At 50.2% G+C, this 16,267-nt stretch overlaps 1 protein-coding gene across 1 annotated transcript in view; it reads right to left on the bottom strand.

The window, feature by feature from the left end:
- Positions 1-7,908: 7,908 nt before the first annotated feature.
- The window catches only part of Swap70 (switching B cell complex subunit SWAP70), a 63,639-nt gene continuing 55,280 nt past the window's right edge, over positions 7,909-16,267 (bottom strand). Inside the window, exons 10-12 of the mRNA XM_021197150.2 lie at positions 11,811-12,009; positions 10,588-10,684; positions 7,909-10,046 (exon numbers count right to left, since the gene is read on the bottom strand). Of these exons, the coding sequence (XP_021052809.1) occupies positions 9,940-10,046; positions 10,588-10,684; positions 11,811-12,009 (403 nt within the window). The 3' untranslated portion in view covers positions 7,909-9,939. The remainder of the gene's footprint in view (positions 10,047-10,587; positions 10,685-11,810; positions 12,010-16,267) is intronic.

Genomic DNA, 16,267 nt, shown 5'->3' with positions numbered 1-16,267 from the left:
TACAGGTTTGCATAAACCTGATCCTTATGGAGGTGTTTTCTCAATTGAGGTTCCCTCCTCTAAGATGACTCTAGATTGTGTCTAGATGACATAAACTAGCTAGCACGACTGACCCCTTGTCAGCTTGACACACACACATATCACTTTTCAATTAGAAAAGGGCCTCAATTGTCCCCAGGATAGCATGTTAACATTAGTATCTCAATATAAAACATAAACGACTTTAAAGTCACACACCATCTCTATAAATTCAAACCACCTTAAAAGTTTAAAAGTCTCTCAACTGTGGACTCATATAAAACCAAACTAAATTAAATACTTCCTTACTTCAAGAGAAAAGACCCAGGCCATACTCACAGTCTGCAAAAAGCAAAAGCAAATTCCAACAGTGTAAATATCCCAGGCTCCAGTCTCCACAGTCCACTCACCATTTTCTGGGCTCCTCCTAAGAACTAAGCTATCTTCTCCGGCTCCGTCCTCAGCAGTCATCCCATGGTACAGTCCGCCCTCGGCATCGCACTCTCCACGCTGCCGCCGCTGTCCTCAGTGGTCATCCCACCATACTGGCATCTCCAACATGCCGGCGTCTTCGGCTGCCACAGGGCTGCACTTCCACCAATAACCACTCCTGAACTCCACTCACACCTCAGCTTCTCTCCATGACCCCTTCAATGTTGGGGTTTCAACTGCTATGAGGCTGCACCCTAACCTATGGCCTCCCCAGCCTCTCACTGTGTCAAGCCTTAGCTCCTCTCCGTGACCCCTCGATGCCTTCAAAACCAGTGCCACCTGGGAGACCAAAGTGGAGCAGCCTTGGCTACCAAAGAGGGAACACAGCCTCTGTGTGCTGACTCTGAGGAAACACTTCCCAGAAGATTCCACCTCAACAATGCTGGTCTCTTCTTAATCACCGCTAATTTCTCCGCTCCAGCTAACCACCACCAATTGTCCCGGCAAAGCAAAGGTTTTACCTCAGCGGTTCTGGCCTCTTGTTAATCACAGCCTATTCTTTAACCACAGCTGACCAGAACCACAGATTCCCATTCAAAAATATGCAATGACCCCAAAATAAGGGATCCCCAATCTTCCCTCCGGAACTTCATTCACAAGCCAGGCCTCTGTCACCTCCATTTCTCTCAACTCTTATCTTCTAAGCTCCCACAGAGAAGCTCACTGAGCTTTGAACACTCAATGGCTTTTCTAACCCAAAGTTCCAAAGTCCTTCCACAAGCTTCCTAAAAATAGCATAGTCAGTCTATCACAGCAACACCCTGAAATCCTGGTACCAGTTTCTGCCCAAGTTGGGATTACTGTTGTGATGAGACCCCACCCAAAGCCCACAGACCCACAGCACAGTCCCTGGTTGAAGGCAGGTAGAAACAGAACAGGAACTGGAGGCAGGAGATGATGCAGAGGCCATGGAGGGGTGCTGCCTACTGACTTGTTCCCCATGACTTACTCAGTCTGCTGTCTTAAAACCCAGGACCATAAACCCAGGAATGGCACCACCCACAATGGGCTGGGCCCTCTCATCAATGTTAATTAAGACAATGACCCACAGGCTTGCCTACAGCCTGCTCTTATGGAGGTATTTTCTCAACTGAGGCTCCCTCCTCTCTCTCTGATGACTAGCTAGTGTCACGTTGACCTAAAACTAGCCAGCACGTTGTCTATGTGACAGCCTTTCGGAACACCCAGGTAGGGTGGACCCAGGAAAGATGGTTTGAGCACCGGGGGAGGCATCCAACCTGCTTGCTCACCCCGGAGAAGCCGCAGGGAGCCTTTCCAACAGAAAAGGCTGAGTCAGATCTTTATTCTAGAAAAAATGCCTGACAGCTGTGAGCAGGGCAGAACAGAAGGGACAGGTCTAAAGGCAGGATGCCAACTCCGGTAATACTACAACTGCCAAGCTGAATCAAGGCTTGGGGGGGAGGGGGTTGTCAAGGAAAGAGGAGGATTCTACCCAGTCCCAGTGGGTACATCTTCAAAACGTGCCACACCTAAGTCTCAGGGAAGAGAGAGCTTGTAGGAGCCAGAGGACCAGAGATGGCTGCGAGACCCTGCCTCCTAGTCACGTCAGATGCTACTACACCCATGAAGTCTCACCAACATGGCAGCATGAACATAAGCTGAAAGCAGACATGAACTATAGACATGCCAAAGTGGATGGGGAGCCCACGAGGCCCCAACCCTCCAGAAAGAACTACAGGTAACTAAGGAATGCTAAGTCTTCCTTAAGAAAAAGCACACCCCCTGATTATCTCAGGTCAGGTGGTCAGGCCTGAAAACATGCATGCAAGTAACATCATCTACACTGAGCAGGTTATATTTAGGAAAACATGTGTACACACACACACATGTGCGCACATATATACACACATATGTATGTAACAACAATTGATGGGGGAAAAAAGGAAGCCATGAATTTGAAAGAGAGCAAGAGGGTTATTAGGGAGTGTTTGCAGGGAGGAAGGAGAAGGGGAAAATGATGTAATTACATTATAATCTCAAAAATAAAAGAAATAATAAAAAAGGAAAGATTCCAGAAACAAAGGAGTGGCCTGGGAGCAAGCCCAGGCCAGAGGGCTGTCCCTGCCAGATGAAGGACAGCCCAGCAGGGGGTCTGCGTTACACAATCAGCAGGCAGGCCCCTGCCTTCCCCAAGAAGTGCCAGCCCAGAAGCTCTCCGGACCCATCTGCACCACCCCTGTGCCACAGTTCCAGGTGCCAAGCTGGTGGCATTGACGGCTCCAGCCCCACAGTTCAAGCCTGGCTATGAGAAGCTGGGCCTCTTCATTTTCTCCAAGTCCACAGAGGCTGGGCCTTGGGCCCAGTGAAGTCACTGCCTGAGAAGCATCCCTGGCTCCCCGCCCACCCAGGGAGGCTATATTTGGAGCAAGACAACTCCCTGCAGACACAGAGCATTGGACCCACCCTGAGGAGCCGCCCTGACCAAGGGGGTCACCCGTCTCTTCATTTGTCCGTTCATTCTGCTCGTATGTTCATTCAACAAGTATTTCTGACACACACACACCCTAGTATGAAGAAGCTGTGCTTTAGGCATACATTCTTATGTAGGCATGTGAGTATCTGCTTTTAAACAGGGATGACAGAACAGACTCTCCGTGCCCTCCCTCAGAGTTGGCTGGCACCAGTGACTCACAGTCAGGTGCACCCTGTCTCTATGTACCTGTGTACACATGCGAGCCAGCACGCGCTCCCCGAGGAGTGACAATGACTCAGCTGCACAAGGCAACTGGGTACCTGTGTGGATGTGTCTGTGGGCACAGCCCTGAGTACAGGCTCTTGTCCCCTGGGGGTTGTGACTCAACTGCACATGGTGACCCAGGAGCCCACAGGCCAGCTGTGTCTTTTCAGCTTCCACCAACCTGACAAGCCAAGTAGACAGTGTTGGGTGCAAATACTCTCTCACAGAGCGTGCCTGGAATACTGTGGGGAGGCCAGGTGACCTTGGAAAGCCACAAAGCAGTAGCAGTTCCTATCCATCAGCAGTGGCCATGGAGCCCCACCTCTGCCCAGCTCTTTGCTGGCCGAGGCCCCTCAACCTCTTTGCTGATGCTTCCTGAAACCTCAGAGGTTACACCCCCTGACTCCATCATCACACGGGAACACCACCCTCAAGAATCACACACTGGGACCCAGGTCCAGGCAGTAGAGTTGTGTCCTTTAAGCCAAGGTTCCTGCTCTACCCCTCAAGTCTCTCTGTGGCAGCCCAGACAATCAGCCAGCTTTTAGCAAGCTGAGACAGAGGCCCGGTGCTGACCCCTGGGGTTCCCCACAGGCAGCTGCCCCATCTTCACCTCTATGCTCCATCTGTTCCTAGCTGTCTCTGTCCTTATCTGTCCCCAGTCTATCTTTGTCTCTTCTCCCCGTCAGGCTGTCTACCACGGAGGCCTCACTAGAGCCGAGGTGCTGACAGAGGGGGGTGTGGGGTGGACACTCAGTGTCCCTTTTTCAGCCTTATCAAGAAAACTGAAGTCATTGCTCAGGGGGCGCAAGCTGGAATTTCGCCCTTGATGACCTTCCTGGGTTTGGGGCCTCCACAGAGACAGCCCAGGTCAGAGAGTCAGGAAACAGGCCCCTTCTCTCTGGCTGTTGACCCTCCAATCTCCACCCTCCCCCACCCCCAAGGCGCCTCCAGCCAAAACTCCAAGCTTGCTGACTTGCTCCCAGAAGGCATTGTAAAGGATGGCCAAACCGAAAGCTGTGGCAACCACACTGGACCAAGGATGCGATTCAGGGTCTCAGCTCCCAAGGGAAAGTGCCAGGAGCCTCAGAGACAGAGAGGCCATACAACTCCAACCCCATGCCTTAGGCCTGCCTGCATTATGGGAGTGGTGGGGTCCCTCTGGCATAGAGCACCCCTCATTTGGGCTTTCTGGTCCCCAGAGCTGTGACTCCTTGGGGTGATTGACTGCCTGTTTTCCTGAGCCCAATTTTTCACATCTGTAAAAATAGGTAAATCACGTCAACACTATGGGTTGAGGAGATTCGGTGAAATTAGGTGGGGTCTGGCTCCCAGCAGTGCTCAGAGTTTGGGCTGTCCGCACCAACAGATCCTAGTCAGCACAGCACAGGCATCGCAGTCTTAACCCACGGACATGGTGCACGGCTGCCACCTGGCGGCCGCCTGGCCAGAAACACACGCGCAGCACCGAGGTCCCAGATCCAACAGGACCTCCCTTCTGAATCCTTGCTGACTGTCCCAGGTGAGCTCACACCTGCTTTCCCATTTCCCACACTGGGTATCACAGCACCTTGTGACAGTAAAAATCTACCGAGTTGTTTGTTAGGAGAAAGAGTTCAAACGAGCCTGTCTATCAAGAGTCTGGGAAGTCCCCTCAAAGGCATGTGGGGTGTTTTCCACTTAGTATCTGCTTTCCTGAAGAGTCCTGGGAGAAATGGACACTAGATGCTACTCAGAGCAGCAGGAACTGGTCAACCCGAAGAATCTCTGACCATGGCATAAAACTTCAGTGGCCACCCAAGAAGTCACAAGGTGCAGGAGCAAAGATGTGGATCCTGGGGACCTGCTGGGGTATAGCAGTCCTGGCCCCTTGAGGTCCCCTCCACCACCACTTGCTTAGAGGAAGGAGATGGGCTATGAGCTGACAGGAACTAGGTATTTCTTGGCCCCATTCTGGGGCTGCTTGGTTCATTCCTCCTTGGACGCCTCAGAAGTTGCACACCTGCCTCTAAGCATCTAAGATATTCCCCCAATTCTCCAGAAGCCTCGCAGGAGCAATTTAATACAAACACCTGCCATACAGTCAGCAGAAATCCCCACCACATGGCCTGGCCTAGCTCAGATGGAAAGTCCCTCACCACGTGACTTCCCCTGTGTGGGGAGTGTACCCACCAGCCTTTAAGGGGCAGATGGCCATCTTGTGCTCCAAGGGTGACATGCTGGGGACATCATCTGTGCAGTGCCATTCTGAGGGCCTAGTCTAACCCTTTTAGTTGACCCAGTGACTGTCTCCAGCAGCCCCAGGCAACCCCCTTAGAGCCTTGGGGGTTGGGGGTTCAGCTTGGTTGCAGGTGGCCCAGGGAACATCAAGGCAGAACAAGTGCAGGAGCTGAGGATGGGAAGGTGTGCTACGGAACGCTGAGTTCTTGACCAGACACAGCCACTGTGCTCAGGAAAGTCACGGCAGCCATTCCCTGCGCATGACCAAGCTAATAAGATCAGTCAACATTTGAAAAGGCAGCCCTGACTGGACTCAGTTACAAAACTGAAAGGAAAAAAAAAAGTGGAGGAGGGGCATGCAGGACAGGGGGTGGAGGGTGGGTATAATTGAGATACATTACAAACATGTGAGATTAAACATGTGAAGAATAAATAAAAGTCTAAAAAAGTAAACTTCAAGTAAGGCAACTTACTGAGTTTACTGTTTAAGCAGGAAGACACTCTTGGAGATCACATTCAGGGGAGGGACACACCTGCCTCCACAGTGGCTCTCCACAGGCCCGGGGGCTCCGTAAGCAGGTTCAGGGATTGAAGAAGGCATGAGCTGGTGCACCCTCTTTGCTGGTCCACATGAAGTTGTCCTTGAGGAGGCTTTCTGTAGGCACACCGTGTGTGTGCAGCAGGAAGAGGTGGTTCTCACAGCGAAAGAACATAGGTCCCCCACAGGATGGACAGAAGACGGGTTCAACACACCAGTCTTCTGTAATCTGTAGATCGGTTTTTCTCAGAAAGGGCGCACTGTCCTAACGCAGGAAACATCAGTAGTCAAAAACTCCTGGGTTAGCCCTGGAGAAAAGCTCAGACCTAGGGATGTGTGGAAGTAGGGGTGAGGAGAGGAGGTGTAGCCATCCTGCCTCAGAGCCACAACTAGGCCCAGATCTATGTGACTGCTGCCTGGACTCCTTCCCAGGAGAGTTCTCTGATTGAAGCAGGGCTGCAGGCCTTGGGCCTCCGAGATGAAGTCTTTTCCCCAGTTCCTGTAATCACTCATTATATCCTTGTTCTCACGACCAGGAGTGTGCTGGCTGTAGTGGGTGCCTCGAACCTGCCTCGCTTGGAGGAGGGTGTTGTCGATTCCTGTTAAGTCTTGCTGGCCCTTCTGAGGCTTCCAAGTCACTGGTCCTAGGTAGCGGGCATGTTTGTGGCGGACACTAAATTCCAATCCTGGAATGCTCTCCCCTGATAGAAAGCACCTGCTCTGGCAGCCCAGGACAGCCTCACTCCCATGGGACAGACTTTGAGGGTGAACATGGAGGTGGCAGCTGGTCTGAACCCAGTCTGTGATGGACCCTGTCCCTGGGGTGCTCCTGGCTAAAGAGAAGAGAGGAAACATGGATGCCACCTTCGGAAACCCAATTTAGGCTACTGATTGTGTTTGGGGGAGAACTGGGGTGAAGTGGACTTCAAGTTGGGAGGTGGGATCTGGCAGAATGAGGGTGGCTGGACAGAACCCTCCTTTGCTTACTTTAACAATCTCTCTGGCCCTCTCAACTCCCATACAGGAGCAGACATAGAGAAAGGCCCACATTCCTGTGGGTGGAAGGCCCCGAGAGACTGCTTCTGCTGTAGTAGAAACTGGACAGGGAGGTTGAGTCTAGACTAGGGCTGGAATTTAGTGTCCACCACAAATGTGCCCACTACCCCAAGACCAATGACTTAGGAACCTCGGAAGGGTCAATGAGGCTTAACAGGAATTAACAACTGTCCCCACACGGGGGCGATGCAAGGCACCCCACCACAGCCAGCACACTCCTTCCCGTTATGACAACCACAAATGTTTCCAGACACGGCCAAGTGTCTGTACTTGAGAGCACTGCACTAGAGAAAGAATAGCTTGACAAACACCTACCTCTGCCTGCCCTCCTCCACAAGGGAAGACCAGCTTGCCAATGCAGTCAAGCTAGAACAAGGGACTGCTTCATTCACAGTACAAGTTTTAATCTTGGTGACCATGAAAAACCAAATAGAAAACCACAATGTTCATTCTAGTCGAAGACATAAAAAAAAAAATTGAGAGAACAGAGACGACTTTAGAGGTAACAGCAACGATGAAGAGGTCAGTTCTGTAGGCCCTGAGCTGGCACACCCACAGCTGTGACTCACACGCCGAACATGGGGTCACAGCTAACTTCTTGAGGTCTTAACTCCCAAACCCAGTGTTTTCAGGAGTATCCCTAAACCACATTCACATGACTGTATGAAAATGAAGATTAGCAAAAGCACACATGCAGGCAGGCACGCACGCACGAACACACACACACACACTTTACTCCATTTTATTAAACCAATTTAAAGTGTATGATATTCTGGTATGTTTGTTATTGAGTTCACTGTACTAAAAAACAGAAACCAAAAATCCCATAGAAAACATTTTAATATCTTAGAAAAATTAGCAAAAAACAAAAAAATAAGTAGAGCATATTACATTGTATGTGTAGATAAAAATGCTTTAAAATTATAAATATTTTGTTCATTCTCAATATAGTAGATCCCAAAACATTTTCAAATGCTTTTCATTCATAATTCCTGCAAATAATCTCATCTCTCGTTGGAGGAAGGGGCTGATTACAATGAACACACAGACAGACACTCCCAACGTTTCCTGTAGTTATTACAGAGATGCGGCAAGGTCTATAGACACTGAGCTGAAACCACCTTGAGTATCAGGAGAGACCCACAAATATCAGAGCACAGCCCAAATGGGAGTCACACAGTTCACATCTGTGCAGTCTGGGAGTCACACAGTTCACATCTGTGCGGTCTTCTCATCCACTGTTTACAAAGGACTTTCACTTCCCGCCACAGTGCTGCTGAAGCCGGTGAGGCAAGCAGTAACACTACAGACTGTAGACACCTTCTGCACAGCCCATACAGCACTGCAGAGGGAGCATGCAGTATTCAAGCTCAAGCTCAAGACCAGACAAGGAGGGCCGTGGCAGCTGCGGGCCATGCCTCTGGCTGTGCTGTAAGACAGTCCAGGTTTAAGGAGGGAGGCTCTGTCAGCCCGGCCCCGGCAATCCCTTTACCCCAGTCTCCCCTGGACCCCAGGCCCTTGCTTCTATCCAGACATTTCACACCGGCCAGTACCTTCTTGGAGTTTCTTTTCTTTTTCTCTCCAGGGACACTGAGGTCTCTAGGAGACATCATCAAGCCACAGGGGAGACCCTGGTCCCCTTGGTCTGATTCCTGGCTGCACTGACAAGGAAACATGGTGAGTGAACGGCCAGGTCCAAACCTACACCCAAGTTACCTGCTAACTAAGAAGGCTCGTGACTCAGTGATACTTTCCATAAAAATCTAAACTGTATGAAGGCAACTACAAACATTAAATAAAATTACTTTTATTAAGCAGCCCAAAAATCTTCAGAAAAATTGATAAGACTTCCATTGGCAAATGTTTTCCAGTCATAAAAGGTAGAAATTAATGGAACTCTATCTATCCAGTCCTTATGTAGACGCCAGGACCGCTATCTCTAGACTTGTACATGTCTGGAATGGCCTCCTTTCTGCTCTGAGGCAAGGCTGGACCAGGACCGTGGGGTTCCCTGCTCTCTACTGAATCCCACATTTTCTGTAACACACGGGTCACCTTCCTGTTTACAATGGAAAGCATCTTGGCTGTGCATGGAGTCACTGCTGGTTAGAGATTCCCACTAGTGTGGCAACGCTTACTTTCCTAACCACTCGTCTCAATCTCAGACCAGATTAGAGCTGAAAACATTTCTCAAACACAGCATAGAAACCACGGTCTGTGTCATCCTTGGAGGGAAAAGCAGAGAGACGTAGTCCTCGTGAAAGCCACAAGGCTGGCCATCATCCTGTGACACTTTACATGTTACCAGCCCACATTCTGTCAGCTTCCACTGGGCCCATGTAACCCCCCAAACTATCCAATCACCATTGATTTCAACAGACTAGCAGCCGGGGACAGAACACCCAAAGAACTAAGTTGAGACGCTGGGCCAGGATATGTTTTGCTTCGAGGTGAGGGGAAAGAAAATGCAAATGAAGCATGCCAAGTGTGTGATGGTCACGGAGGGAAGTGTCTTCGCTGAAGCTGGGAAGAGTCACCAACCAGATCCCATCCACAAGGACAGTAACTGGTGACTTGTCCGTCGGAGCACCAACAGCGGAGGCTTGCCATGCCACCTGACACGAAGAGGCCAGCAGACCAGGCAATCGGTGGAGGGAATGCGCTGCCTGTGGAGACAGCTGACCTCCCATCCCAAGGGGGCGCTGAGACCAGGGGCTGCAAGGGCTGCAGAAGGCGACAGTGACGGTGGCCCCAGCCTAAGTTCTCGCCAGGACAGCCGACATCGTCGCTAGAAGGTAAACATGGCGTCCTCAGCACATGGACCCTGCTGGAGCCCCGAGGGGAAACTAGAAGTAGCAAAGCCAGTGTCCTCGTCCCCTCACTGAAGTGACTGACTGGGTGACCGCTGGGACAGCTGTCACTCTGTGGTCTTCTTCTCTTTCCAGCTCTTCTCTCTCTCCTCGAGCTCTGCCTGGGTGAACGCTGCGGGTCCCCAGTTGGTGATCAGGTGAGGGTTCTTGGAACCTAAGCGACAAGCATGCTTTCAATGCAGGAAGGCTGGCTCTCTCCACACCTGTCATCGCATCGGGGGGGGACAACGCTCCTACTTCTTCTCTGAGGAATACCCAAAAAGGTTCACCAGCCAAAAGAGCGGCAATGATGCACGCAGGGAGGTTACCCGGGAGCACTTACTAAGGAGGACAAGCTTAAGAGAAGTCACAGAAGCATGGTGGCTTCAGGGAGCTCTCTGCTCCCATCTCCCCGTAGGAGCCCTGGGATTGCAAATGTTCATTCCCCCATCCAGGTATTGGTAAGGACTTGAACTTAAGTCGTCAGGCCTACATAGTGTTTTAACCCTTGAGCCATCTCAAGGATGAGCTCACACTTCAGACCCCAAGTGCTAGCAGTACAAGTGGCTGCTCCTACCCCCAGCTATGTGGTGCTATGTACAGAAGCGAGCTTTGTGCCCCTAGGAAAGTTACTGTTGTTTGTTCACATAAATTAAATTGCATAAATACAACAGAAAATAAGTTAAAATAGATAATTACATATATATAAATATTACCTGGTTCTATCAATCGTATTAATCCCTCATGATGGGCCACTTTGTCCTTCCAGCTCTTGGTCATATTTGTTGCCATCTCTAGCTTCTTTTTAACTCCCTAGGACAAAAGTGGCAGTTTAAGATCTAAGTAGCATGGACTGGCACCTACTGTATACCCATGGACTCCCTCATTAAATGACCAGGGTCACAGTAAGGAGAAAGAGCTATCGTTATCCACTGCACGTAGCAAAAACTCAGGCTCAGAGAGCTAAGCATCTGCCCAAGGTGGAGGAAGCAGGGTGGAGGCCAAGCCTTGTGACTCCAAGGTTTGTCTCACCTCATGCATGTGACAGTAGGCCCGTGTGTGTCAGCTTTCTGCCTCTGCGCCACACCTGCCCTTCCCAGCCTGTCTTGTTGCTAGCTCAGCTCTCTCACGAGAGCTGCCAGTCTTAGGAACAGGTTCTGAAGGACATGAAAAGGAAGGGCTGGTCTGCTGGCACACACTCAGGACAGCCATGGCCATGGTGGCTTGAATGAGTGACCCTAGTAGGTTCATGTTTGATTACTTGGTCCTCAGTTAGTGGAGCTATTTGGGAAGGATCAGGAGAGTGGCCATTCCAGTGTCTCTGTGCCTTGTGCTTTCAGAAGATGTGGGTGCTCAGCTGTCCCTGCCTTTGTCTTCATTCCCCATCATGGACTCTAACCACTGAAACCGTAAGTCCAATTAAATACTTTTTTATAAGTTGCCTTGGTCACAGTGTTTTGTCACAGCAACAGAACAGTAACTAAGACATTGGTGTTGAGGAGGTAGCTTCTCGGTGACCTCCTCTGGTCTCGAATGTCAGCACCTCTCTGCCACCATGGGCCCCTCCAATGAGGTCTGAGTGAGAGGCTGGGAGCAAGTGACCTCCCTAGGTGCTCACCCTCAGGGAGGGGCAATGGGTACTGCCTACACCTGCATGCTATCCCTGTGTCCTTGGAGTCAATTCTACAGCGTGGGGACCCTCTGCCACAGCGTGTAACTGTACTTCCCCTCTCACACTCCTGCATGGTCCCTGAGTGGACAGACACCTCTGTAGAAAACAAAATAAAACTTCTTTCTTCTCTTTGCTAAGCAAGATTCTGCCAAGTGAATGCTGGAGTTCGTTTACATTGGTTTATGCAGGGTTAGGTGCAGAGCTCCACCCCTACCCCAGCTGATCTAAGGTGCCAGTTACAGGTGTGTCAGGGCTAAGTCCAGCCACCTCATACTGCTCCAGGGCCTGTTTCCGCTCCAACTCCAGCTGTTCCAGCTGTGCCATGGCCTCCTGCAGGGCCTGCTCCTTCATGACACGCTGCTGTTCCAGCTCCTGCTTCTCCGCCTCTGTTGTCTGAATGGCCTGCTGCTGCGCCACGTGCCACTTTTCCAGCTCTGCCCTCTTAGCAGACTCTTCCTCCAGCAACCTGTAACACAGAGGACACTCGGGTCACACCCTGCTGGGGACCCTGGCCAAGGTGGACAAGCATTTCAGAGACAAGCCTCTCAGCCATCCGAGGCCCCCCTCTTAAAGGAGACTGGGAGGCAAGGAGTGTCTATCACAAAGCCTGTGAGCAGCCCGCATGTCCTGCTCCAAGTGTCCTCAATCTTACCTGAAGGAAAATGGAAACTAGCATTTAGACAGTGGCAAGTGTATGCCAAGAACAGAGTCGAGTGTGTCCTCTCCGCTGCCTTGCAGAGTGCACGGAGATTCAATTAGCAGTCACATCTGAGGTGAAGAAGTAAGGCCCAGAGCTTGCCATCTACCTGTCAGGTGCGAGAGCCAAGCTCTGCAGCCTGCCTGGTTGCTACAACACTGAAACATTTATTCATCTAATAAAGACCCATTACAAACAATCCTGGAGGTACTAGTCCCTCGTCACGGATGAAGGAATGTGTCCACAAGTGTACTGCTGAGGACACAATGGACTTAAATGCAGGTGTGCGATGCCAAACAAGCTGGCTTGGATTAGCCAACTACATTTGTGTTTAAATAAATAAACCAATACACCGCCTAAGCCTGCACTCAAGGTGCAGACAGTGTAGCCAAATGCCAACAGTGTCAAGGCACAAGTCTAACAAGGAGCCAGAGAGTCAAGTCATCTGGCAGGGCAGCCACTGTCACCTGCAGCATCTGCTCTCTATAGCAGCAGCAAGGAAAGAGGCAAGGACCACACCGTCCCTTCCAGACTCCAAACCCCGGAGACACTTGAGCTCCTTGGAAGTTTCCTGGAATACAGCACTGCAGACAGGCCTGACACGCACTCCTCGGTCATAGCTACCCATTCTGCATCTGTGTTCTTTGCCAGTGCTCTTCTCCACCAAGTGAGAGCTGAAGTACAGAGGAAGAGCAGGCTTGCAGGGGCAGGCTGCTTCATGCAGCTGGAGAATAGCACAGTGGGGTCTTGTGGGAGGTGGAGCCCTGTCTTCCAGGACAGACGCCACCATACAGAACTTGCCGCCTGCCCTTGGCAGCAGAGCATGTAGAACAAGAGCTGAGCTTGGCAAAGCCATTGTTTCCTGGAACTCTGGCTCAAAAGCATCTGGCACAGAACCAGAGACAATGGATAATTGCTCTTACTGGTGGCAGGGGCAATGGTAGTGCTGACACTCAGTACCTGTGTCTGTGGCATCCACCCCAGGCCCATACCCTTGGTTCCTGCCACTGTTCAAGACCAGGCCACCTGCCCTCCAGGGAACTGGAGAACTATTCAAGAACGTTCCCATAAATCACCTTGCCTTCCCTCATCCAAGTTGGTTTCTGTGGTTTGCAAACTGACCTCTGACTAAAGGTTTCAACACTTGTGCCCGTCCCGTGCCTAAGCGTCCTCCTTTATAGAGAAGGAATAAGCCAAGTGCGTGCACACACCTGTCCTCCTAGCAACTCAAGAGGCTAAGGCAGGAGAATCAGTTGTGACCTGCCATATGGGTACTGGGACCTGGACCCTCGGCCACCACAAGAGCAACAAGTGTTCTTAGCTGCTGAGCCATCTCTAGTTCCTATATCTGTTTTTCTGATGTTCTCTTGGTCTAACGCTATCATTCAACATCTTTTTTTTTTTCCCCGAGACAGGGTTTCTCTGTATAGCCCAGGCTGTCCTGGAACTCACTTTGTAGACCAGGCTGGCCTTGAACTCAGAAATCCGCCTGCCTCTGCCTCCCAAGTGCTGGGATTAAAGGCGTGTGCCAGGCTGGTGAGATGGCTCAGTGGGTAAGAGCACCCGACTGCTCTTCCAAAGGTCCCGAGTTCAAATCCCAGCAACCACTTGGTGGCTCACAACCATCCGTAACAAGATCTGATTCCCTCTTCTGGAGTGTCTGAAGACAGCTACAGTGTACTTACATATAATAAATAAATAAATCTTTAAAAAAAAAAAAAAAGGCGTGTGCCACCACGCTCCGCCAACATCTTTCTTAATTCTGTACATGATGTTATCTTCCCCATCCATGAATGAGATAAAAGAACAGAAAACTAAACACTGGTATGCTAAACACTGTACCTGCTATATCTAACTTCATCCTCACAGCCCTGAAACCTGCAATCACCGTTATTTTATAGATAGAAAAACTAAAAGTTTGACATAATAAAATACTACTTTAAACTCAAGTACCATGGAAATTAAGTACCCACACCTTACTTAAGAACCTGGGCCCCGGCTGCCTTCAAACACACAAAAAACATCCTAGCAGCTGGCAGAGGCAGCAGTGCACACTACTGTACCAGGTACAACGTGGACCCTTTCAGGCATTCAAAAGCTATTCCCTGGGCCTGGGGTGTAACTCGGGTGCTTGTCCATCTTGTACAAAGCTCTGGGCTCAATAGCTAGCTAGTAACAGGTGTGGTACATGTCTGTAACCAGCACTCCAGGGGTGGAGGCTCAGAGATCAAGAGTTCAAGGTCATCCTCAACTACATAGTATTTCCCTCCTGAGGTCAGCCTTTCTCAAAAATAGTGATAAAAAGCTAGGCAGTGGTGGTGCACACCTTCAACCCCATCACTCGGGAGTCAGAGGCAGGTGGACCTGGTCTACAGAGCCAGTTCCAGTCCATCTGGGGCCACATAGTGAGATTGTGTCTTAAAAATAAAAATCAACTTTAGTTTGGTGACATAAAAACTTACAGACCCATATGGCCTTTCAGCTGACCCTTCTAGCCCATTTCTATTCTTCTGTGTCACAGAAGTGTGTCACAGGGTGCATACTTTGTAAGCCTCATCTCATTTCCTGTTCCTTTCGCAGATGGCGAGGGGATGAGCCACTTCCTGCTCTTGCTACCACGCCATGCCTTCCCAGCAATTACAGACTCCGCTCTGGAACTGCAAGCCGAAGCAACCCCCCTTTCCCTAGTTGCTTTTATCATTATCAAAGCCAGAGAAAAGCCACCACTGCAGAAAGCATCGTCTGCCCCACACAGGAGAACTGGTACTTCTGTAAACGTCTAAGTTACCAGATCTCCTGAGGCTTAACCTCTGCTGTGATATCCAGTTTCCCTCAAAACTATCGAAGCATGCCTTCCCCATAGATTCTTGTGCATGGGAGTAATCTATAAAGTCCCAGCAAGAATAAATCTATAGCTCAAAATATGTCTCGTGTCACTCAGAGTGCCACTCTCTGGAAGTGACATGGGATTTGCACCTTCTCCTGAAGGACCTGCTAATGCCACTGTCAACAGCACCATTGGCGGCTGGTGAGGGCAGAGGGTAATCCTGTGCAGAGGCCTCTCTCCTTCCCCCTTCCTGTGGGTTCCATGGATTGGACCTGGGCTGCCAGGCTTATGCAGCAGGAGGCTTTACCCACTCGGTCACCTTGATGGCCCCAAATCGGTTTTTTCTAAATGAAACATTTGATGTCTTTCAGTTATGTTGTTTGGGTGTGGCTGTATGCTGAGGTCCACTCCTGGAGATTAGACAGGTTTGTTCTCCTTACATCATGTGGACCTCAGGGATAAAGCCGACCTCTGCCCTTGAGCCATCTAACCAGCCCCATCACTTTTGGCTAAGTATACAACTAGAGGAAACTCCTTTTTCAGTTTATTTTCCATTTTCAATATTTTAAAATTATTATCATGTGTATGTGTGTGCTGTGTGATCTTGGCATGTATGTGGAAGTCAGAGGGCAACCCCGTGAGTCAGCGTCCTCCTTTACATGGGTGGCAGCGACAGAACTAGAGACATCGGGCTTGCACGGTGTCAAACATCTTTTGCCTGTTGAGCCATCTCAGGTCCTCTCCTTTTCTTTCCAGGTTTAAACAGCACCTTTTGCTTCTCACTTGAGGACTGGCAGCTGTATGAACTCTACCAGCTTACCTTCTAACTGTTCCCCAACATGGGGTGGGGAGCTACAGCTCAAGGCCCAGGTACATCTGTACTGCCTCCCACAAGGCCTCGTGAAGTAAACAAGACAACGGGTTAAACCAGGACAGCTCCTCATCCTTCTCGTGTCCTCCCTGATGTTACAAAGACCCAAAGCAGGGGCTGGTGAGATGGCTCAGCGGTCAGCACTGGTTGCTCTTCCAGATGACCTGGGTTTGATTCACAGCACCCACATGGTGGCTCACACATGCCTGTGACTCTAGTTCCAGGGCTTCTAATACCCTCACACAGATGTACATGCAGTCAAAAAGAAAAAAATTCAAATCAAAATTTTTCTCTGAGAATATAAATATCATAAATTGTAAAACAGAATT

This window comes from Mus pahari, chromosome 1 (assembly GCF_900095145.1).
Source record: "Mus pahari chromosome 1, PAHARI_EIJ_v1.1, whole genome shotgun sequence".
Taxonomy (NCBI): domain Eukaryota; kingdom Metazoa; phylum Chordata; class Mammalia; order Rodentia; family Muridae; genus Mus; species Mus pahari.
This window is presented reverse-complemented; position numbering and strand designations above follow the sequence as displayed.